The sequence below is a fragment of the Alligator mississippiensis genome, chromosome 13 (genome assembly GCF_030867095.1).
Source record: "Alligator mississippiensis isolate rAllMis1 chromosome 13, rAllMis1, whole genome shotgun sequence".
NCBI lineage: Eukaryota > Metazoa > Chordata > Crocodylia > Alligatoridae > Alligator > Alligator mississippiensis.
This window is the reverse complement of record NC_081836.1, coordinates 18,573,743-18,595,122: the sequence shown is the minus strand read 5'-3', so window position 1 is coordinate 18,595,122 and position 21,380 is coordinate 18,573,743. Positions and strand designations below refer to the sequence as shown.

The window sequence follows — 21,380 nt, the reverse complement described above, 5'->3', positions numbered from 1 at the left end:
GCTTCCAAGTTCCAAGAAAACTGCCTTCCATCTGCTTTCCAAACCTCACCCTGCTCACTTCCATGGGACACTGGACACCTGTTCCAGCCTGAAGGGAGCTCCCACTACAGCCATTCCTTCCACTGAGCAGAGACAAAAAAGAAGAGAAGCTCTGTCTCCTGGGGCATAGGTATTTAATAGCCAGGTCACAGTATCAGGACTTGTACCCTCCAACTATGCTTTTTCCATTGCTCTATTTGCAATGGAGCATTATCCCCAGTCACTCCTCTCCTACACAGAAAGACTATAGAGTGGAGTCGCATCATACGTGCATTTAACTTAATGAAATCAACTATAAGCGCTTGGCGAAAAAAGAATAGTAACAATTTAAAAAGTGCAGGCGATTCTGCCTGCCATTCCACTCAGTGAGTTCCCGCCTCTCATAGTGTGAGCATCTTGCTGTGCTGAGTAATTTTGACTATACGCGATTTTCGCCTTACGCGCTGACTCTAGACCCTAACCCCCGTGTAAAATGCGACTCCGCTGTACCTGCTGTTGTCTCCGCTGCTTGTGGCCTGCAAGACCAGAGCCAGGCAACTTGTGGGTAGTGGTGCCACCCTGTGGCCATGAGAAACCTATGCAAAGGAGAAGGGTACTCCATGAAATGCTGGAAAGGACAGGCCTGATAAGAGCTAAACTGCAAACAGCATTGGTTGACATGTGACCTTGTGGCTCAGCAAGTACAGGGTGAGAGATGATGCAGCCATAAAGCTGGTACAAGAATCTGAGGGCAGGCTTGGGAGCATCTTGTATGTTGGGGAGAAGAAAAGACCAACATGGGGAAGAGCATTTTCCCTTGGCGGGGCTAGCCCAGGTACTCTGCACCCATGCTCCTTCCCACCAAACTGCAGATACTTGTACCTTGGAGCCTTGCTAAGTTCCTGTACGTGGCTTTAGGAAGGGTCCAGCCTTCTGATTTGCAGGGACTGAGCCTGATGGACAGGTGAAGGACTATGATAGGCAACATGTGCCCTACCCAAGAATGTGCCATGGGGCTTTGCCAGCATGAGTAACAAAGCTGGGAGTACATTGATCAGCCCTGGCCTTGCTGTTCTCAGAGTAGCTACTTCTTGAAACACAGAGCATTCCCTGCAGTGACCATCACCTGCCTTCCTCCAGCCCCTCTCACCTCCCAGGCTGGCAGGTCAGTTACTGTGGTCAGGGTAGAAAGCAGTTGCAGAGCTGAGTCCAGCTTGCTGTACTAGCTTCTGAGTCATGCCCTCCCCATCACACCAAGAAGGTGAGAGATCTGGAGGCCTCAAAGGCCAAAAGCAGGGCTGCTGTGGGAGGTACAACCCCAGCGTCTCCATCCCCTCTTCTCCAGCTCAGGCTGAGCTCCTCCTGGTGGTGTAGCTCTGGATAGACATCTGGAAGTACTCAGTGGTGTTGAGATCAGCTCGGAAGAGGATGATGTAGCCTTTGGGGAGGAAGTAGCCTCCAAAGACCCCAGCAAGGGTGCACAGCAGGGAGAGCAAGTTTATGGCCACCAGGTACTTGCCCTGGTAGATGCTGCAGGTGGTGAAGTAGGAAATGGAGCAGGTGAAATAGATGAGCAGGCTGAAGGTGATGCACTTGGCTTCACTATAGTTCTTAGGCAGGTCTGTCCCCATGTAGCTAAAGACAAAGCAAAAGAGGCTGAGCAGCACATTGTAGAACATTGCCAACATGAGAAGCACAGAGTTCTCTTGGGAGCACTCAAAAAGGATGAGTTCTGCAACCCTCTCATAGTCCTTGTGAGGTACTGAGGGGTTGATCACAAGCAAAGTCAGGCTCAACATCACTTGGACAGCTGTGCTGGCTCCAATGAACAGGTTGGGCCCATGGTGTTTCACCCAAGTCTCATAGAGGGCAGGCCACTTGGCAGCCAGCTTGAAGATGCAGGCTATCTGGAAAGAACGGACAGCCATGCAAGAAAGGCAAATGGAGAAGCTGATGGAGAAGACTGGCAGGCGCAGCTGGCACATTAGCCAGGTGGGTTTGCCAAAATGCCAGTAGAGGCTGCTGCTGGCACAGGCCAGAGCACCAAGCATGAGGAAGCACATCTTGCCACCAGCAGATTTGACCACAGGCGTGGTAATGTTCAGTGCAAAGATGATGGCTGTGCTCATCAGGAGCAGCATCAAGAGGGTGATGGCAGTCAGCAGTGCCCAGGAAACAGGCTCAGCCCAGGACAGGAACTCGATATGCCGTTCAAAGCAGGTTTCACTGTGCACTGGGGCCCACTGACTTTTCTTACAGGACTGGCATGTGTAGAGGTCTGTAGAGAAAGGAAATCCACAGAAGAACTGATGAATTTCAGAAACCCAGCAAGCCAGTTACAGCCTGCCTTACTTGAACACCTCACATAAAAGGATCCGGTGCTTAGTGAACAGTGTACCTAGACCACCCATCAGTGAGATGCAGCTGCTTCTGGGGAGTAATGCAGCAGCTGTCCTGCAACACATAGAAGGTGCTTGGGGTCCTTGGGTGACACAAGAATATCTTGGGGTCCTCAGTGCCATGGGTTGTGTGTGCACAACCTCTAGGAGACAGTTCAGGGAACCAGTCAGAAAGGTGATGGAGCCTAAAGCCTTGGGGCAGTAGCAGCAGCTCAAGTGACCTGGCTAGTCTTGTGCAAAGGCAGCTGAGGCAAGTGAAAGGAAGTGTTCTGGTCTTTGCAGCCATCTCTGCAAGAGCCTACCTCAGACCGGCACAGCTCCTGGGGACCCAGTTGGGAAATGGGACTTATAGGTCTTGTGGCTTTCAGCTGGAGTCCTGGCTCTGGCACTGCACTGAGCACTGCAATGAGTTGCCCCTGGGATAGGGAAGGCACTTCAAGGTTTCACCAGTGCAAGAGCCCCAGAGCGGGGAATACATCTGCAGCAGCTGCTCTCTAGGTGCAGGGCAATTAGCACCAGCTGGCTGGGCAGGTGCTGGATAATTTTCACTGCTGCCTCCCCATTGCCTGGGCCTTTAACCCTTGGGGAAAGAGCATGCCTGCTTGCTTTTGCTGAGTGCAGAACAAAGGGGCCAAAGATGTTTCTTGCTTTGGGTTTGTTTGTGTAGCTGGCTCACTAGGCAGACTGTCCTGCAGCCAACATAAGGCCCCCCAGGACAGAAGTATTTCCATACCACTCCTGCTGTCCCAGAACAAACACCAACTGAACTGCATCAGCACTTTGCTGCCATCTGGGGCTGCTCCATCCTCCCTGGAGACAAAGACAACTCTGGGCAGGTTCTTCCTCCCAAAGGATGTGGAGCAGGCAGCAGCTTCTGAATAAGCCTTCCCTTCCCCAACCTCACCATGAGCAGGAAGGAGAAGAGCATCTCATCAGCTTAATCTCACCTGTTAATTTGGCTGCATCAAACCACAGATTTATAGCCCCCCAAGAATGTGCTGGAGCAAAGCTGGGTTTTGCATACCACAGCAGCCCTTCGGAAGGACTACGCAAGTGGGGAAGCCAGAGAACAACCTGTACTTGGCACATTTGCATCTTAAAGCCTGGTTACTGGGACAGCAAGAGGAGGAAGGGGAAATGAGGAGGAGGAAGAGGACTCAGTGGACAGAGGAGGGCAAAAGCAAAGGTAAGGACTTTAAAGAACCCAGGAGCTAGAGTAAGCATGGAAGAGGAGCAGATGAGTAGGGAGCCAGGCACACACCATGCTAGATTGGAGGGGTGGGGATAGCTGGGGCAGAGTAGGACAAGCTGCTTGGGGCTATACTGACCACTCCTGTTGAGGAAAGTTCCTGCTGGGCAGGCCTCACAGTCGAAGCAGCAGCGGTGAAGCCCCACTTGTGTCCTCTTCTCTCCTCTTTCACAAGCCTTGGAACATATGGAGGCAGGAACCTAGGTGGGAGCCCAGCAAAGGTCAGGCCTACAAGGAACTGATGCCTGCCAGCAGCCTGAACAGGCCTGCCTACTGTGGGCAGGAACCAGTTGCTAGCCTGGGGAATACAGCTCTGACTGGAAGGTGTGACATTAGTGAACCATAATAGCAGAAGTGGGGCCAAGCCTCCCTTCCCCCGCCCTTCTCCCAACCTCCCAGGGACCTATTCTCCAAGGCCATCTTCCAAGAACTGATTCTGAATGACAAGAAATACCCTTTGGTGCCAGTACCAGTACTCTGTCCCGCTCCCCGTGCTCTGGGCACCTGATTATCTTCAGTGTGCCATACAATTCTGTCCCAATCGATGCTCAGCCTGTCAGGGTTGCGACTGAAAGATCCAATGGTATCAAAAGACCAGGCTGGGCCAGTCCACTTCCACATGATAAGGTCATAGCCAGTCATGGGATCCCCGTTGACATCAAAGTATACCCAGTTCTTATGCAGGCTGAAATTCACCTGCTTGATTTTTTGCAGGAGCTGTATACAAAGAAGCAGAAACAAAAGTCCTTTGTTATAGCAGAAGATGCCTCCAGGTCAGGGCAAGTCTGGCAGCTAAGAACTATTGATTTTGAATGAGCTTTAAGTAGTGTTGATGGTTGAGGATTTGGCTAATGTCTCCCACATTAGTACCCTGGTCACTGGAGCCCCCTTCATCTCTTTTGCATCTTTCCAGGGAAGAGTAGGGCCCTTTGGCAAGTACTGCTGGAATTGTTCTGTGGCTAAAACTAGATCAGCACACAAATCTTACTGTCACCTGCCTGGCTTGCAGATCTGAGAACCACATGAATTCATCTCCTCTCCTCTGATGCTTCCACAGCCCTGCGCTCCCTTTTTTCCAGCCCCTTGTCTGTCTGCACAGCAGTCACACCTGTTGGGAGCTAGGCCTTACACAGAGGCTTGCCAGAGTTAAGATTCACACCCCAGCGTGGGCAGGGGGAAGAGGGCCAGTTTAGTTTTGCACTCACCTGCCAGGGGTAGACTTTGTCCTTGCGGCATGCTCCTGAGTTGCAGCCCAGTAGGCTGTGCAGGCCATGAGCCACAGCATATACTGCTGAGTACACATTATAGGAGGACTTCATAGCCCGAGCATCAGGCGTATGAGGGAGCAAGTGGCACTGTGTGCATAGCTGATTGCAGCTTGGGCTAGTATCACTGATGTTAAGGTGATTATTGCTCCCAGTATCCCACCACTTCGCCTCCAAATCAGAGGCACATGCAGCTGGCTGGGTTTTTTCACTGATCTGCATTGCTGCAAACTGGTCATGCTTGACTGACATTCCAATCACTGTACCAACCTGGTAGATGCCAGGGACATCTGAGACCAGTGGGGCTAGCAACCAGTTCTCAGTACCCACCCAGACTTTTCCTGTCACATTCTCCTGAACTACTGCTTCAAAGAAGACCCTGGCACTGCGCCTGTCAGAGAAGATGATTGTGACGTTGACTTTGGTGCCTACAATATCTCTAACCATATTCTTCAGCTCTGTGCTGCTGGCATTCTTGTTTGCAGGGATGAGTCCTCGGTAGGCAACACAGATGTCATGCTTTGTCATTGCCTTGTACAAGGTCTGTATCCCCTTCCTACCATAGTCAGTGTCACTGCCAACCATGGCAACCCAGTTCCACCTGAAATCCTGCATTAGAAGCACCATGGCCTCCACCTGGACCCTGTCGCTGGGGATGGTACGCAGGAATGAGGGGTAGATATGCTTCAAGCTCAGCATCTCCGTGGAGGCTTCGTAACTAATCTGTTGAAGGGAAACAGGAAAGAGTTATGCCTTCACTGAACTGCAACAGTCGGGACAATAAAAGGGACTGGCACCAAGTGGTGGCACCAAGCAGGGCAAAGGGGGTTGCTGCTGAGCAGTGTCTTGAGGAGGAGCCCACTTGAGTAGCATTAGCCCTGGTGGGGTAAGAACAGGTATTTAGGCCGTGGAAGGGCTGGCTGTGCCAGTCAGCACTGTCACCACAGATACTTTCAGAAAGCAACCCTGCCAGCAGAATTTGCACAAGCCTGCAGTGCTAGGACTGGGAGTGCAACTGAGCCTTAGTCCCAGCTGTTGCAAAAGGATGTAGGGTTTGCCTTGTCTGCTCAGAGCTCTGATTGTCCAACTGCTTCTCAACTACAGCCACTCCCTGCAGTCATCATTATTAATCAAATAATCACCCCAGGGCTATTGTCCCTCTTTACAATACATCTGGCACTACTCCAGAGGAGCTGTAGTTACCTCTGGCATGAGGAAAATGCTCAGTATAGTTGCAGTTGTGAGGGCAAAACCGCTGCTGTGTGGCCCAATCACAGCCAGAGCCCTGGGCTGGTAGTGTGAAAAGTTGCTGATCATTTCCACATGACGCCGCATGCTCTGTGTGAGGACACCCAGTGTTGCATACATGTTGGCGGACTCTGAGCATACGTCGTAGATCTCGTAGCCCAAAGTGATGTTGGGGAGGAGGCTGCTGGAATTGTTTATTTCTTCAATGGTGAATCGCATGGTTTGGAAAAGGTGGTGGTCGTGGCTGCTCAAAGTGTCAACTCTGCAGAAACATAGACAGCACTGAAGGGGGCACCTGAGAGGGGATTACTTCATGGATCAGCCTGGTGGGAGTCAAATCACTAGAGTGCTTGGGCAGTGCCTGGCACAGTACTGTGGTCAAACTGGTGCACTGAGTCCTGGGAGGCAGGGGGACTGGAGTCCGAACAGGTTACAGTGCAGGCACATAGGCAGAACATCTCTCTGTTTCTACACATCTGTATGCTGGCTGCCTGCTTCCTTGTTTGTAAAGTGCATTGACAAAGTGATGTAGTAAAAATTAGGAGTCATTATAACACAAGGGAAGAAAGTCAGACTAGCAGCACAAACAGCCTAGGCTCCTTTTGTACACTGCTCCACAGTGCAAGTCAGCTCTTGCCTGTTAATCAGATCCTCACTACCACCCTTGGCATCGTCCTGTGGACAATGTCCCGTGGAGCACATTTGCTGCCCTGCTCTGACTGTACAGGGGAAAAGCAACCACCATATCCCTGGGAGTCCCTCAGCAGAGCATCTGGGAGCTGTCACTTGCGGGGTGTCGCGAGACGGCCCTCCACCTACCGCAGCACGAGCCTGGGACGGCCCCTCTCACCGCGGGACAGAGGGACTCTCCTGGCGGGCAGCGGGAGCGCGGGGCAGCGAGCAGATGGGATGGGGCGGTATGAACAGGGCCAAGGGAAAGCCAAGGAGCAAGTCCGTGCCGGGACCTTAGTGAGCAGTGTCACAGCTGAAAGGCGGCGGCGACCCGCGCCGCTAGAGACGCCGGCTCCGCACTGCTGGCGGCTTCCCAGAGCCCCGCAACCCCATCGGAGCCCCGCCAGCCCCCGCTCTTCGGGCTCGGCGAGCCGCGCTCCGCCTCCCGCCCGCGAGCACGGGGTCGCCCCGCCACCTGGCGCCACGCACCTGTCGCACTGCTGCACCTCGGGCCGGGCCGCGGGGCCGGGCGCGGGCGCAACGTGGATCTGGAACAGCCCCGCCACGGTGTAGTGGCCGCGGCGCGTGAACCGGGCGGGACAATACGGCGCCCGGCAACGCGGCACCACGAGCAGGAGCAGGAGCAGCAGCGCGGCGCCCATGACAGCGAGCGGGCAGGTACAGCTCCAAGCCGCTCGTGCCGCCGCTTTTGCCACGGCATTTCCACGGCAGGGCGGAGCCAGCGCCAGTGCCCCCGCCCCGCCCCGCCCCGCCCCGCCGGCTCACGGAAGTCTCGCGAGAGCTCGCGCGCCGGCGTCGCTGGGTTGGTGCGGTGGGTGTCGCTCCGCTCTCGCGAGGTTTGGGGGAAGCCCGGCGGGAGGAGGTGCTGAGGCGGCCATGCCGGCGCCGCTGCCCGCCCGCCGCGCGCCCCCGGTCCCGCCCCCGGTCCGCCGCCCGCCGCTCGCGCGGAAACGCCTGGGCCGCGCGCGCCGCCAGGGGGCCGCGGGCGTCGCGCTGCGGAAATGGCGGACGGGGCCTGGCCGCGACGTCTGGCGCGACTACGTCGCCTCCTTCGCGGCCGCGGGGCTGGTGCCGGCGCCGGGCGGGCGGGGCCGAGGGCGGGCCGTGGCGGCGGCGGCCCAGTCCCCGGAGCCGGAGCCCTCGGTCGCGGTGCAGGTCACGGAGAGCTCCGCGGCGGTGCTGCTGCTGCCGGAGCAGGTGCGGGGCGAGCTGCGGGGGCGGGGCGGGCCCGGGGCGGAGGTGGTGCGGCCGCCGCCGGCTCGCGCTCAGCGCCCTGTCCGCTGTCTCCCCGCAGCGGCTGACGTTCACCGGGAGATGCCGCCTGCGCTGCCTGCATGGCTCGGCCCGCGTGCTGGGCTTCGCCGTGACGCCGGAGCAGCCGGCCTACGACCTCTTCTCGCCGCTCACCCACTGCGCGCTCAGCGTGGAGGCGCTGCGCCGCGCCGGGCCCGCCCGCCCCCGGACCCGGGCCCGCAAGGAGGCGCGCGCCGCGCTGCGGGACCACGGCGTGCCCCGCGGTGAGCTCTGCGCCTCGCCGGGCCGGCCGCGGGGGTCTCATCTCTGCCGCCACCCTCGGCTGCTCTTGGGGGCTGCGCGGGGCCCAAGGCCTCTGCTTTGGTGTTGGGCTCCCATGGGGCTGCTGCAGGGCAGGGTCTGAGAGGCCTCATCCCTTTGCAGATGCAAGGCGTAAGCTCATGGAGCGATTTGCCCCTGTGTGTTCAGTGGTGCTGTTGGAGCGTCTGGATACCCCAGTGACAAGATTCATCCTTAGCTACCCAGATTTCTCCCACCTCTTCAGGGCAAAGGTAAGTGCATATCTGCTGTCTTGGCGGAGTTCAGTCTCCTTAGCTTCTGGGCACCTCTCAGGAAGTGTCTGCTTGTGGCTTTCACTCATTTTTTGACTACCAAAAAAGTAAGAGAGTGGTTCTTGTGACCATGACTGGTCAGAATGTTTTTGACACTATGGATTCCTATTTGAAATCTTGGGGTATATCTTGCAAATCACATGCAAGTGCTTGCACACCTAACAGTGTAAATACTGAATAGCACTCTGTGGTTTGATCTCACGGTGGTCTGGTTGTACTCTCTGATTACCTGATGAAACTTACCCAGGATAATTGCTTTAAGAGGATATATATTTGTCACGGTTCTGCAAAGAAGAGCAGTTATAGAACTAAAAATTTTACAGCTGTGAAAGTATGTTAGAAATACGTCTTAAATTAACTTCCAGGGAAGTGTGGATTATGCAGCTGAGATTCCTCACTGATTTATGGTCAGTAAAGTGACAGCATGGTGCCACAGTCTGGGCAAATACAGCAGTAGATGAATTATTTTGCATGTTCTATAACATAAACTTCTGCTTAAAACATTGTTTACAGATGTACTTGTTGACTTTCAGAAACAAAGAGTACCTTGCTTCATACCAGAGGATGCAGCTCTAGCTTCTGTTGGCATTTTAAAATGTGATCCTGAGAGTGGCCTGCTTGTGTCAGAGAGTACCATCCTGGCGATTGAAGAGTTAGTCCAAGCATGTCGTGGTGAGTACGTTAAATCAATAGATGTTCAGTTTTTCAGTTGTTCAAAGAAAGCAAAACCTTGACTGTTTCATAAATTGAAGCCAGTGAAACTCGGGCCCTGGAAACAGTAGACCTTAAGTCCTGTTCCTTTAAAGCGTTTTTTATCTTGCATTAGCTGAATTGAGTGTCAGTTGTCTCATTTTGATGTAATCAGTGAGACAGGATGATATTTTCTTCTAAAGTGTCCTGCTGATTTGCTACCAGAACTGAGGCAAAATTTAAAAGGGTTTCATAGATTTCATAGATTTCATAGATTTCATAGACATTAGGGCTGGAAGGGACCTCGGAAGATCATCGAGTCCAGCCCTCCGCCCAAAGGGCAGGACGTCAGCTGGGGTCATAGGATCCCAGCAAGATAAGCATCCAGTTTCATCTTGAAGGTGTTCAATGAAGGCGCTTGAACAACCTCCGGCAGCAGGCTGTTCCAGACCTTGGGGGCTCGGACAGTAAAGAAATTCTTCCTTATGTCCAGCCTGAAACGATCTTGTAGTAGTTTGTGACCATTCGTCCTCGTCATCCCTTGGGGCGCTCTGGTGAACAAACGTTCCCCCAGATACTGGTGGTCACCCCTGATAAACTTATAGGTGGCCATCAGATCACCCCTGAGCCTGCGCTTTTCCAGGCTAAAGAGCCCCAGGGCTCTCAGCCTGTCATCGTAGGGTCTGCTTCCCTGACCCCTGATCATGCGCGTGGCTCTTCTCTGGACTCTCTCAAGCTTCTCCACATCCTTTTTGAATTGTGGAGCCCAAAACTGGACGCAGTACTCCAGCTGCGGCCTCACTAAGGCCGAGTACAGGGGGAGAATGACGTCCCGGGATTTGCTTGAGAAGCATCTATGGATGCAAGCCAGCGTTTTGGTCGCTTTACTAGCCGCAGCATCGCATTGCAGGCTCATGTTCATCTTGTGGTCAATGATGACCCCCAAGTCTCTTTCTTGCATAGTGCTAACCAACACAGCACTGCCGAGCCTATAAGGACGCTGCGGGTTTTTCTTCCCAAGGTGGAGAACCTTGCATTTATCGGCATTGAACACCATCAGATTTTCATCCGCCCACTTGCTGAGCCTGTCCAGGTCAGCCTGGATCACCCGCCTGTCTTCTGGCGTGGATGCTTTGCCCCAAAGTTTGGTGTCATCGGCGAACTTGGCCAGTCCGCTTCTGACTCCAGTGTCCACATCGTTAATGAAGATGTTGAACAGTATGGGTCCAAGGACAGAGCCCTGGGGGACCCCACTGGTCACAGGACACCACGATGAGTGACTTCCATCAATTACTACCCTCTGGGTCCGACCCCGGAGCCAATTTTCCAGCCAGTGGATCGTGGGGGACCCAAGGCGACAATTGGCCAGTTTCTCCAAGAGACGATCATGGGACACCAGATCGAAGGCTTTTTTGAAGTCAAGATATATGACATCAATCTCATCTCCCTTGTCCAGGTGATAGGTCACCTGGTCGTAGAAGGAAATGAGATTGGTCAAGCAAGACCTACCCACAACAAACCCGTGCTGGCTATCCCTTAAGATGTTGGCGTCGGCCAGTCCATTAAGGATGGCCTCCTTAATAAACTTTTCTAAGATCTTCCCCGGGATAGAAGTCAGGCTGATGGGCCTATAGTTAGCCGGATCCACTTTCCTCCCTTTCTTGAAGATAGGCACCACGTTGGCCTTCTTTCAGTCTTCGGGCACTACACCAGAGTGCCAAGAGGTTTTCAAAGATCCACGCTAGAGGCTGGGCTATGATGCTCGCCAGCTCCTTGAGTACCCTGGGGTGAAGATCGTCAGGGCTGGCTGACTTGAAGGTATCCAACTTCTCAAGATGTTCCTTCACAAAGTCAGCATTAATGGAGGGCAGGGGATCACCCTCACCCGGACTTCCCGGCCCTGTAGCAGGCATGGGCGTCCCATGGGGCTGATGAAAGACCGACGCAAAGTACCTATTTAATAGGTTGGCTTTTTCCTGGGCTGATTTTTATGTTGGTTTTATCCCTTTGTTAAACACAAGGTAGCAAGTCTATTAATCTAAGAACTGTAGTTCTCTTTGTACGTGTAAGGCAACATACATACCAACAGCCATTGCTACCAATGGAGGCTGAACTGAATACCTGTATTGGCAAAGCATCAGGTATCATGAGCATGCTGAGCAAACGAGTGTGGAACAACAACAAACTGACTGTGAGGACCAAGGTCAGAGGATATTATGCTTCCATCATCAGCAGCCATTTGTATGGCAGCAAACCCTGGACTACATTCTCTACTCAAGAAAGGGGCCTCAATAGCTTTCACTTATGTTGTCTTTGCTGCATTCTAGGAATTTCCTGGTGGGACTAAGTTACCTACACTGAGGTCTTGGAACATGGCAACCTTCTAAGGATCCGTTCTCTTCTCAATCAGCATTCAGGACTGTTAGATATGAATGTATCAAGTGAAAATGCTGAAGGGACAGTCATTCAAAAATAGGGCTCTACAGCCACACACGCAGATATTCAATAAGTTGCCTCAGTCGGTGCAAATCTGTTGCCTTATGAAACATATATATGTAGATGTATGTTTGAATTTATTTATCCTGATGAAGCAAGACATTTCCACTTCACAAAACTGCTATCCATGAAAATATTTGATTTTAGTATCCAAGTGAAAAAAGTTAATTTTCTAACAGGACACATCAGACTAATTCATAATCATTGTCCATTTCATGATATGTTTTTTTTTCCAGAGGAAAATGATGGTATCCCTGTCATTCTGGTGTGTGGTCCAAAATGTGTTGGAAAGTCAACATTTAACAGATACCTTATTAACCTGTTGCTGAATCAGTGAGTAAGGTGTTTTTGTTTGTTTGCTTTTTAACTTAAGATTTTAAATTAAGCATCATATTATGGTTTTGACAAAAGAAAAATGCCTGTTATGATTATTTGTAAATAATGTGGTTTAGGATTTTTAAACTATTTTAGCCTCGCCTTACTTATTTGAAACCTATTTACTTAATCTCTTCCTGGTGCCTGACTAGTTTGAATGTTCCCTAGAGTATTCAAAACCTTTTCAGCCACCAGCCTTCAAGGCTGAATGAGAATCTATTTTACAGGTGGAATATTTTGAAGCTGAAGGTTTTAACTTACCCAGTGTTTCATGCTTCTTGATGAAACTAGTCTTTTGCCTTTTTATTGTATGTGTAAAATAAAACTGGTTTTTGTTTTGAGGTCCCTGTTGATCTGAACTTTGATTAGGGCCAATTTAGTAGTCACTTCTCCAGACTGGAGTGGTACCAGGTCTAGTGCATACAAGTCCTGCTAATGGTGCCTCATGCCATCAATGTTAGATTCTCCCCCACATATTTTTTTTAAAAAAGGCATTGATGCTTGGGCTTCTGTTGTAGCCTCCCCTGTGTTGAGTATTTGGAGTGTGATCTGGGACAGACAGAGTTTACACCACCTGGCTGCGTGTCCTTAATGAACATATCAGATCCTTTTCTGGGTATGTATCTTGCTTTGTTTTTAATATCATCAGAAGTATATTTTGCTTTTTTAACCTAACCTATGCATTATTTTTTATTCCTATGCCTTCAAAGAGCCTAGTCCCTCTACCAAAGGTTAAAAGGAAGAAAAACAATTGTTTTCATGCAGCAGGGGACTGAAGTCCAGCAAGGTGATATCTCTTAAAACAAAAAAAACCCCCAAAACCCAAAGACAGAAATACAAAGCGTGTTATCCTCCCAGCTTCCTTCGTATATTTGAGAGAAAGAGGGAAGGAGGATCTCTTATGTAGAAGGTGCTGAACTGTGACATTACAGAAATGAATTGTGGCGTAGATTTCTTGTGGCTCTTAAATCTCTGCATTGCTCTGCCTAGTTTTCCTATCTGTAAGAGTTAGTGTTTCTGCACTTCAGTGAAGTAATAGTGTTTGCAGGATGGGCAGATACAGTGATACAAGTCCTAGACGTCATCTATTGGAAGTGAAAAGAGTGCACAATTTCTTTTAGGCTTTGTGCTTTAAAGAAATCTGTGTGCACAGTGTTGTGGGGTTTTTGTTTCCATTTCTCAACTTGGTTTCATAATGAGAACTTGATAATTTTGGAGGGTAAATAGGAGGAAAAATATTGTTTAAAAAATCGCAAGCAATGTCTGCCGGCAGGTGTGACCTTTCATGTCTTCAGAGCTCATTGGTACCCAGCTATCAAAATGTAAGATGTATATTCGTCTATTTTTTGAATAGGTATTTGACTTCGTCTGTTCTTTCATAAAGGAAGGAAGAAATTAACATGTTCACACAATGGTATTTTAACTTGCACCATTCTGTTATTACAATTTAGCATGTTTCTTCTTTACTTTTCTTCCCTTAAACTAAATGCTGTTCAAGATGTCTTCTAGAATAGTAAATGATTTATAAACTGTACTGTTTAAAAACATGATAGTGGATTTATATCTTTTGACACCCAGACATGCAAACTAATCCTCTCATATGCACTGAGACAAGTGCATTGGAATAGCTAGAGAACTTTATTTTTAAATAAAAAGCATCGTATTCGAAAACAGTGTGCACATTTTGATGCAGGATGTTGGGGAGTAATTCCCATGAGATAAGAGAGCTCAGTATAGAAGTAGGGACCCACTGTGCTTCAGGAGATGAGGTTTTTTGCTGACTGTTCATGGTAGCTCTTTGCTGCAGTTACGGAAATGCTTCTTTATATTTGCTGTTCATCCTCTGGTACTTTTTTCTCAGGTCCTCCATTCACTCATCAGCGAACGCCACGTAAAATGGTCTATTATGGAGATGTTAGTTGTGATCAGGATACTGAGCGATACATTGATACAGTGAAATATGTGTTTAATTCCTACAAGAAGGAAGTGCCTTTAGTCATCAATACCATGGGCTGGGTGAAAGGTGAGCCAGCAGAGGTTTAGCCTCGAGTTACAGAATGAAACTTCCAGTATAACTCTAAAGTATGCATGCTGCAATGCTCTTTTATTTTTTTTAATATTGATTGAGACTACGAGGTATGACTAATGCTGTGAAAATTGGTCTTAGGTCTTCAGTAAGATTGAAACTCTCAAGCTTTTTCCCTGGTGTCACTGTATTACCCATATGAAAATGGTGTTTATTTCCCCTTTCCCAAAGGTGTTGGATTGCTGCTGCTGATTGATATCATTCGACTGCTGTCACCAAGTCACATTGTTCAGATTTCAGCAGAAGACTTTAAGGATATGCCTCAGTTTACCCCAGAGTATATTCATCTCACTGCTGGCCTGCACACTAAAGGCAAACTGCAAGCCACATGCAAGAGCATGGATATGGGTGGAACAGAGAATTGGCAGCCCTGTGAAGGAGAGAGAGACTTTCAGACATCAACTCCAGGGCATAAATTATTGTGTGTTAAACCAAAGTTTCCTGGAGCAGGTGATGCTGCCAAGGCGTAAGTACACAGCTACAGTCATGGAGTATTTCCAGCAGCTTGAGTTACTGAGTTTCATAAATATAGCTTTTATGTTAAGAATAGTTGTTACAGAATGCTGCTTCTCCAGCATCTCACCAGACCCTTTCACTCTGTTCTTTGAGGGAACTTACTTTTAAAGAACAATTGCAACAGAAAACTGTGTTCCTTGTCGCTCATCTCATCACCTGAGTCCTATTTTTTTAATATCAGGGGGATAGCCAAAGCCTCCAATAGAAAGTAGATTAATAAAACTTAACTGGGATAACTAATTTGCCCAACAATTTTCTTCTCTTTTCTTAAAACTAATTAATAAAAAATGCCACTGCACATCAGGCTTGGAGAAGAGTTAAAATCTAGAAGTGCTGCATTTCTTTTACAGCTAAAATAAATTCACTTGAATTCTGGGAACTGTCAGGTAATAAAGCATAGCTGTAAGTTGGTCCCAAGAACAGACACTGAAGTTTGAATCTCTCTAAAATACTGGCTGTAATAAACACTGCATGGCATGTTCTGAACTGTGCACTTCAGAGTATTTGTGTTTTGAGTTGCCAGAGAACAGATTTTAATCTCTGCTTGATTTTTTTTTGTGTGTGTGTGTGTGTGTATGTGTGTACACTTGTCCTTCTAGACGGGTCCATAGCAGTATCCTACGGGATATGGCAATGTTGGGTTACCTTGGACAGCTGCAGCCCCTGGAAACAAGATCAGTGCTTCCTTTACACAGTCTGGTCCCCTATCAGGTAATTGAAACATACACCTGTTTTGGTGAATACATTCAGAATGTTGGCTTACAGTAAGCAAGACCCCCATTGTAATGTTTCATGGTGGGAAAGAACATTTGTAGTGTGTAAAACCTCAATCATCCAATTTTAAAATATTATGCATCTCTCAAAATAAGCGCTAGAAAACTTGTATCCTGTCTGTGTCCTATTTAGCTGTTCTGTGTTGTGTGCCAGAAATGCAGGGTTCACAGAGTGTCACATTCAGATTGTGTGCTGTGACAGTGTTTCAAACAACTAAACCAGCATTGTCTGAAAATCAAGCTATGTTTGAGCTGAGCTAATGATCCAAGGGTTTATTTTCTAGGTACCATTTAGTGCTGTTGCACTCAGGGTTATTCACACAGATGTGGCTCCTAAACACATCATATATTCAGTGAACGCTAGCTGGGTCGGTCTCTGCAGGATACCTGATGAGGTCAGATGCCAAACTGATGGGCCAGTCTTGCTGACACAGACACCAGTCTGTGATTGTCTGGGCTTTGGTGAGTCCCTGTGTTTAATTAAAGTAAAATTCTCATTTATGTTCGTATATTGACACTGCAGCCGAAATAAGTCTTTTAATTTTTAAGTAATGGCTTTATTTGCTCTTTCAAAATTAACTTGAAAAAGTCATAGGTAAAAATAAACATTTGCTACTTTCCCTAAACTTTTTATTTCCACTACAACCCGAGCTGGGAGACCTCTGTCTTATTTTAATTAGTAGCAATGGTTACAGTTAAAGAAAACCGCTTTGTAACCTAGCTGCCTATTCTCACTTACTCTAACTTCCCAAACTGTTTACATTTGGTTTCAATTCTTCAGAAAGACTTCTGTAAAATTTGTCCTGCTATTTGGGCCTGTGGTAGTTTTAGGTACGTGCTCAACTCAGAGGAAAAAAAATAACCACAATTCTTGAAAGAGGGCAGTCACAAAAATGGCTGCACTCCTGCCCCTTACCTGGACCTGATCCTCATTAAGTTCTCATTGAGTTTGGAAAAGCCTGATTTTGATGCAGTAATTGCTGTTGGTTATCTCTGAGGAGCCTCCTGGGCTCCAGCAAACAATGAAACTAAATTGAAAAGCCACAGTCAAGAAAACACAATATCAGAGCCAGAAGCAAAAAAGGTTTGGGTTTTCCAAAATGCTGACTTGCCTGCCTTATACATATGTACAGTTCCCCCCTTGAGGAAGTTTTTGTTTTATATGGATTTAATGATAAACATCAGTGTGTTATCACCAGGGATCCTGGTTTTCGCTGTTAAAAATCGGAAATTCTCTGATTAAAAAAAGCCCGCAAAGTCTGTTTTTCCGTGATTAAAATGAAATGCCACTATATATAGGTATCAGTTGAACACAATGTTTTATTGATTTACTAACAATTTTAAAGCAATGTGGAAGCCTACCAGTGCCTCAATCACTATAAAAAAAATTCTAAATACCTATCCATTTTGGCTTCTGTTTTTGTTTTTTTCACAAAATCAGAGCTCCCTCTGCCCCTTCACTCACCAGCATACAGGTGCAGCTGTGGCTGTTATTCCCCCCCCCCCCCTTTGCTTTGTGATGCTGAGCAGCCCTGATATACCAGTGCCCTGCCACTGCCATTGCCTCTCACACCAAAGCCACAGCCCCCTCCTGGAGGGGGGCTCCAGCTGCCAGGGTATGAAGCAGTGGACCTGGGTCCACAGCCCCCTGCCTCCCCACAGCAGCATCTGAGCCCCAACTGTCGCTCATGAGAGGTAGCAGCTGCTGCAGCCAAAGCAAAGCACGGAGCCTGGCTCCCCCTGCTCTGCAGGCAGCATGACTGGAGTGGAGCCTTGAGTGGGGCAGAGTGCAGTGCTGCCTGCTGCAGACTCAGGGCTCCCTGTCCTGCTGCCCTCCCCCTGGGGACCTCTGCAGCCCTGCCAGTGAAACCTGGCACAGGAGGACAGAGCAGAGTACAGAGGCTTGGTGCTGTTGCTGGGAGCCCCATGTCTCCATGGCAAGGCACCCCCTGCCCACCCAGGAGCAGTGTGGGGCACAACTCTATGCCGCCACCCCCGCTGCTGCCAGGTGGGCAGGGAATGCCTCACCATGGCAGTGCAGGGCTCCTAGCAGCTGCACCAAGCTGAGCCTCCCCGCCCTGCTCTACCCTGTTGGGCTGGGTCCTGCCTGCTGGGCCATAGAGGCCCCCAGGGGGAGGGCAGCAGAGCTGGGAGCCCCCTAAGTCTGGGGGGCACATGTCCCTCACGCCCCCCCAGAATGTATGCAGTGGCAGGCAGCCACTGCCACCCCCCACCCCCCCCAACAAGCCATCTCTGGCTCCATCTTGCTCCCCAGCCAAGCCCTGTGGCCGCACATTCCAGCCCCAGATCCCAACCCCCTGGCCCCACACACCACTGCAGCTGGATAGTGCCCCCAGCCCCAGCACAACACCCTCCCTCAGTATGGGGACCTCAGTCACACTCCTCCCCCCCCGGACTTACCTGGAGAGAGATGTAGGAGCCGCCCTTCATGCTGCCTGGCCGCCCGGTGCACGTGTGTGTGCACACATACATATGTGGCCCCTTCCTGATTGCCCTCCTCCCCTTCCCCCCAGCCCCTGCCAGCCTGCAAGGGGAAACTTGGAGTCTCCCATATTTTAATCCTTAAAAAGAGAACATCTGTGTTTTTCCATGGATTCCTGGTTATCACTCGCAGCAAAAGAAGTTGTTACTGGAATCTACATCTTTGTATTGTGTTATATGACTTCTGGCTGTTCATTTTTGTTCAGAAGTAACCAGCTGTGTTGTTTACAAGTCTAAAGAGCCTGTTACTGCCCATAGAAAGCATCAGCCTGGAGTCAGTATCTAGGGTTTTGGAGTTTAATCAGGATCAGAACAGGTGAGAGCTTACAAATAAAAATTGCACAAAAATTCTATTACCAGTCTTATCAGGAGCCTGATTCTTGTTTAAATGAGAGCTACTTCACTGGGAAAGTATCATTCCATTGAGGGAGTTTCAGTTGTGCAATGACTACAGCCTGCAGAAGGTTTCTGACTGAATTTTTAATGTGTTTTAAAGGAATTGTTCGAGGAGTTGAGATGGAGAAGCAGCTTTACCATATTCTGACTCCAGTGCCTCCTGAAAACCTGAGAGTAGTGAACTGCCTGTTGCTTGGGAATATTGCCATTCCCAGCTGTGTCCTCCTGAACCAGGTAAGAGGCATTTGCATGGGTAGATTCCCTGCAAAGATGTTCATAAATGTGATATAGCTTTTGCTTTTCCTTGCATTACATGTCCCATATTCTGAAGCCTGTATGAATCAGCACTCTTAACCACTCTTAGCTGGTTAGAGCCTTGAGATCTTGTATGAAATCATGACAGTGTTAAAATATTTAAACCAAGAAGTGGAAATGATTAAGACTTTGCAAAGTGAGCTGTGTTCAGAGATGATTGAGTGGCAAAATTGATACAGTCAGTCTGTGCAAATGAAAGGGAACAAAATAATGCTCAGACACCATGGTGACTTCAATGTGTTCCTGTTTGTGTGTTTCAGCAGGGCATCGAAGGGGAGATCCCATATGTTACTTCTGAATATAATTACCAAATTTCAGGAGCGGGGAAGCTGAAAGTGAAGAAACACCTCCAGAGAAGAGAATATAGCAGGCCATAGTCCCTCCTCCAAGCCTTCCATTGCAGCACTTCCTTCACTAAGAGGCAAGTCACGTTCCCAGGAACTTGACCCACTCCTGGAAGACCCTGCCGCACAGACTGTATGAGGAAGATGGAGTGTCCAGTTGGGATGTTATGTTTTCCTTCCAATGTTGTTCTTTTATATTTTTATTATGTACTTCTGTGTTTTATAGTAAACCTCTATTAAAAACATCGGTTTGAGTTATCTGTTTCAAACTCTGCACTGATCTCCACATACAGAGAGCAGCTCACTTTCCACTATCCAAGAAGGGTGTATTTTAGGGGAAATTCTTCAGTGTTCTGTGAGATGTAGGGAAAGGGAGTGGTGGAAGGAGTCTTTCCTCTGTTTGGCTTTTTAAGCTCTCTGGCTAGCTCCAGTTCTCTCTGCTGAAATGCTCATAATCTTGTGGCACCCCAAATTTCTTCCTTTTTGTTGGTGTTTACAGTGATAAACTGTTTCTGGATTTATATCCAGTTCATATCTTTGGATCATCTACAAAAAAAAATGTTTTGTAACTTTGTCGAAGGTAATAACTTCCTACATATGGCCACTAGAGGGGGTTGAGTTGTGTCAAATGCTGTGGCCTTAAATGTACAGCAGGTTGAAAACGGTGCTTATATCATTCAGTGATGTTTGCTATTAAAAAGGCAAATCTAGAAAGAAATGATTGACCAACTTTGGCAATGTCTGCTATGAGCTTAACCAGCTTGTATGGCATCTTTTGTTCAAGCCAGCATAAAGATGAAACTGTTCTACTAGTAGCAGATATGTCAGCTGGAGAGGTTTACTCCAAAAATACTTGCTCCTGAAAAATAATACTGAGAAAATGTTCTTAATATCAGGGCTGAAACAAGAAATACAATGTAGTTCTAATTGATAGGTTACAGTGAGTAGGGTGTCCTCAAGTCTTCACTAGATGCATTGCAACACACAACAGCTTTTAGGCTCTGCACTTTCTCCCTGTTGTCGTTTTGGAAACTTATCCTCGCTTGTTTTGGCTATCGGGTTTGTTTGGAGCATGTTTTTATTGTTAAACCCTGAAAGCATTTGTCCATTTACTCTTGCTCCATCTAACTTATGTGCCACCAAGCTTTCTCTGAATCAGTTGTGCTTGGAAAGGTGAACGGCGATACAGGCAGTCTTTGACTTGCAAAGTTTCGAGTTACAACGTTTTGCACTTGCAACATTTATAAATTGACACCCTGTTTCAAATTTATGACATCAATTTCGACTTACGACGCTTGATCCGATGCAATGCCATGCCAGTGAACATGTTCTCTGCGTCGCCTATCTTCCTGGAGAACGTCTGTCCAAACGTCCTTGGACACTTGCTTTAAGAAAGCAGCCAAGACTCCTGAGAAGACTCCACCCAAGAACCCTTTAAAAAGTCCAACCAAGAGCCTTTCAAAAAATTCAGCAAAGTCACCTCAAAGAAGTCCTTTCAAATCAATGATTGCTGTTTACAATATAAATACATTAATGCAGCTGTAATTTCACACAGGCTACTTTCACACGGCATAGATTCTGCTAAGAGAGTTAACATGCCATCTCCCAGGCAGGCAAGGCCTGTGTGTCACCACCAAACTTCAGTTGGGATCAAGGTAGCTCAAAGACAAAAAATTGTTCCTTTCTGCAGTCTGTGGGACTTGTATCCCGTGGGAAGGGTCTCAACTCCACAGAAATCGAAGCTCTGAAAGGAGGAAGCGTGTGGTCTGCTGAATGTTAGATTCTTAAACTGGCCTGTCAAACCAGCTCTGCATAACCCAGCAGCACCCTAAAGGATGACTTCTGCCTAGTCTGTCAGGAAAAGGTGCTGACACCACTAATGACCCAGAAGCAAATGCGTGTGAATAAGGAAAATTCAGTAATGCGGCCAACTTCACTAGAAAGGCCCTGGACAGTCTATCTACAGCATTACTGCCTTTTAAAGAGTTAAAGCTTTAACTTAATCCAGTCTTAATTCTCCCCATCTGGCTGGATCTGGCAGCACAGGAAAGACTTGGCTGGCAATCTAGCCTGAACAGTGGCTAAAATAAATATAGAGGCCATCTGTGCAGCAAAGGAAAAAATTGCATGTGAAAGCCAGGGCCTCCTCA

General features: G+C 48.6%; 2 protein-coding genes across 5 annotated transcripts; one reads left to right on the top strand and one right to left on the bottom strand.

Moving 5' to 3' along the window:
* Nucleotides 1-520: 520 nt before the first annotated feature.
* On the bottom strand, nucleotides 521-7,513 carry TAS1R1 (taste 1 receptor member 1). 2 transcript variants are annotated; one of them, XM_006262077.4, is made up of 6 exons: nucleotides 7,341-7,513; nucleotides 6,135-6,441; nucleotides 4,872-5,654; nucleotides 4,171-4,383; nucleotides 3,746-3,866; nucleotides 521-2,296 (listed from the first exon to the last, which is right to left on the bottom strand). In XM_006262077.4, the coding sequence occupies exons 1-6, from the start codon at nucleotides 7,511-7,513 to the stop codon at nucleotides 1,365-1,367; spliced, it is 2,529 nt and encodes an 842-aa protein (XP_006262139.2). In that variant the 3' UTR covers nucleotides 521-1,364. The 2 variants fall into 2 exon arrangements, with proteins under 2 accessions (XP_006262139.2, XP_059572497.1); XM_059716514.1 differs by lacking the exon at nucleotides 4,171-4,383.
* Nucleotides 7,447-19,475, top strand: NOL9 (nucleolar protein 9). 3 transcript variants are annotated; one of them, XM_059716517.1, is made up of 12 exons: nucleotides 7,447-7,529; nucleotides 8,167-8,389; nucleotides 8,550-8,677; nucleotides 9,271-9,409; nucleotides 12,160-12,256; nucleotides 12,817-12,914; nucleotides 14,160-14,321; nucleotides 14,556-14,850; nucleotides 15,500-15,611; nucleotides 15,958-16,135; nucleotides 18,672-18,805; nucleotides 19,147-19,475. In XM_059716517.1, exons 1-12 carry the CDS (start codon nucleotides 7,512-7,514, stop codon nucleotides 19,261-19,263), a joined length of 1,701 nt encoding a protein of 566 aa, XP_059572500.1. In that variant the 5' UTR covers nucleotides 7,447-7,511; the 3' UTR covers nucleotides 19,264-19,475. The 3 variants fall into 3 exon arrangements, with proteins under 3 accessions (XP_059572500.1, XP_059572499.1, XP_059572498.1); XM_059716516.1 differs by lacking the exon at nucleotides 7,447-7,529 and adding an exon at nucleotides 7,734-8,069 and having other exon boundaries at nucleotides 19,150-19,475; XM_059716515.1 differs by lacking the exon at nucleotides 7,447-7,529 and adding an exon at nucleotides 7,734-8,069.
* Nucleotides 19,476-21,380: the final 1,905 nt, after the last annotated feature.

Excerpts from the sequence above, each read along its gene's own strand:
- NOL9 (XM_059716515.1), top strand. The coding sequence starts at position 7,749 with ATGCCGGCGCCGCTGCCCGCCCGCCGCGCGCCCCCGGTCCCGCCCCCG. Across the intron at positions 8,070-8,166 it reads TGCTGCTGCTGCCGGAGCAG|CGGCTGACGTTCACCGGGAG; the intron begins GTGCGGGGCGAG and ends GTCTCCCCGCAG. Across the intron at positions 9,410-12,159 it reads GTTAGTCCAAGCATGTCGTG|AGGAAAATGATGGTATCCCT; the intron begins GTGAGTACGTTA and ends TTTTTTTTCCAG.
- TAS1R1 (XM_006262077.4), bottom strand. The coding sequence starts at position 7,513 with ATGGGCGCCGCGCTGCTGCTCCTGCTCCTGCTCGTGGTGCCGCGTTGC. Across the intron at positions 5,655-6,134 it reads GCATTTTCCTCATGCCAGAG|ATTAGTTACGAAGCCTCCAC; the intron begins GTAACTACAGCT and ends TCCCTTCAACAG. Across the intron at positions 2,297-3,745 it reads AACTTTCCTCAACAGGAGTG|ACCTCTACACATGCCAGTCC; the intron begins GTCAGTATAGCC and ends CTTTCTCTACAG.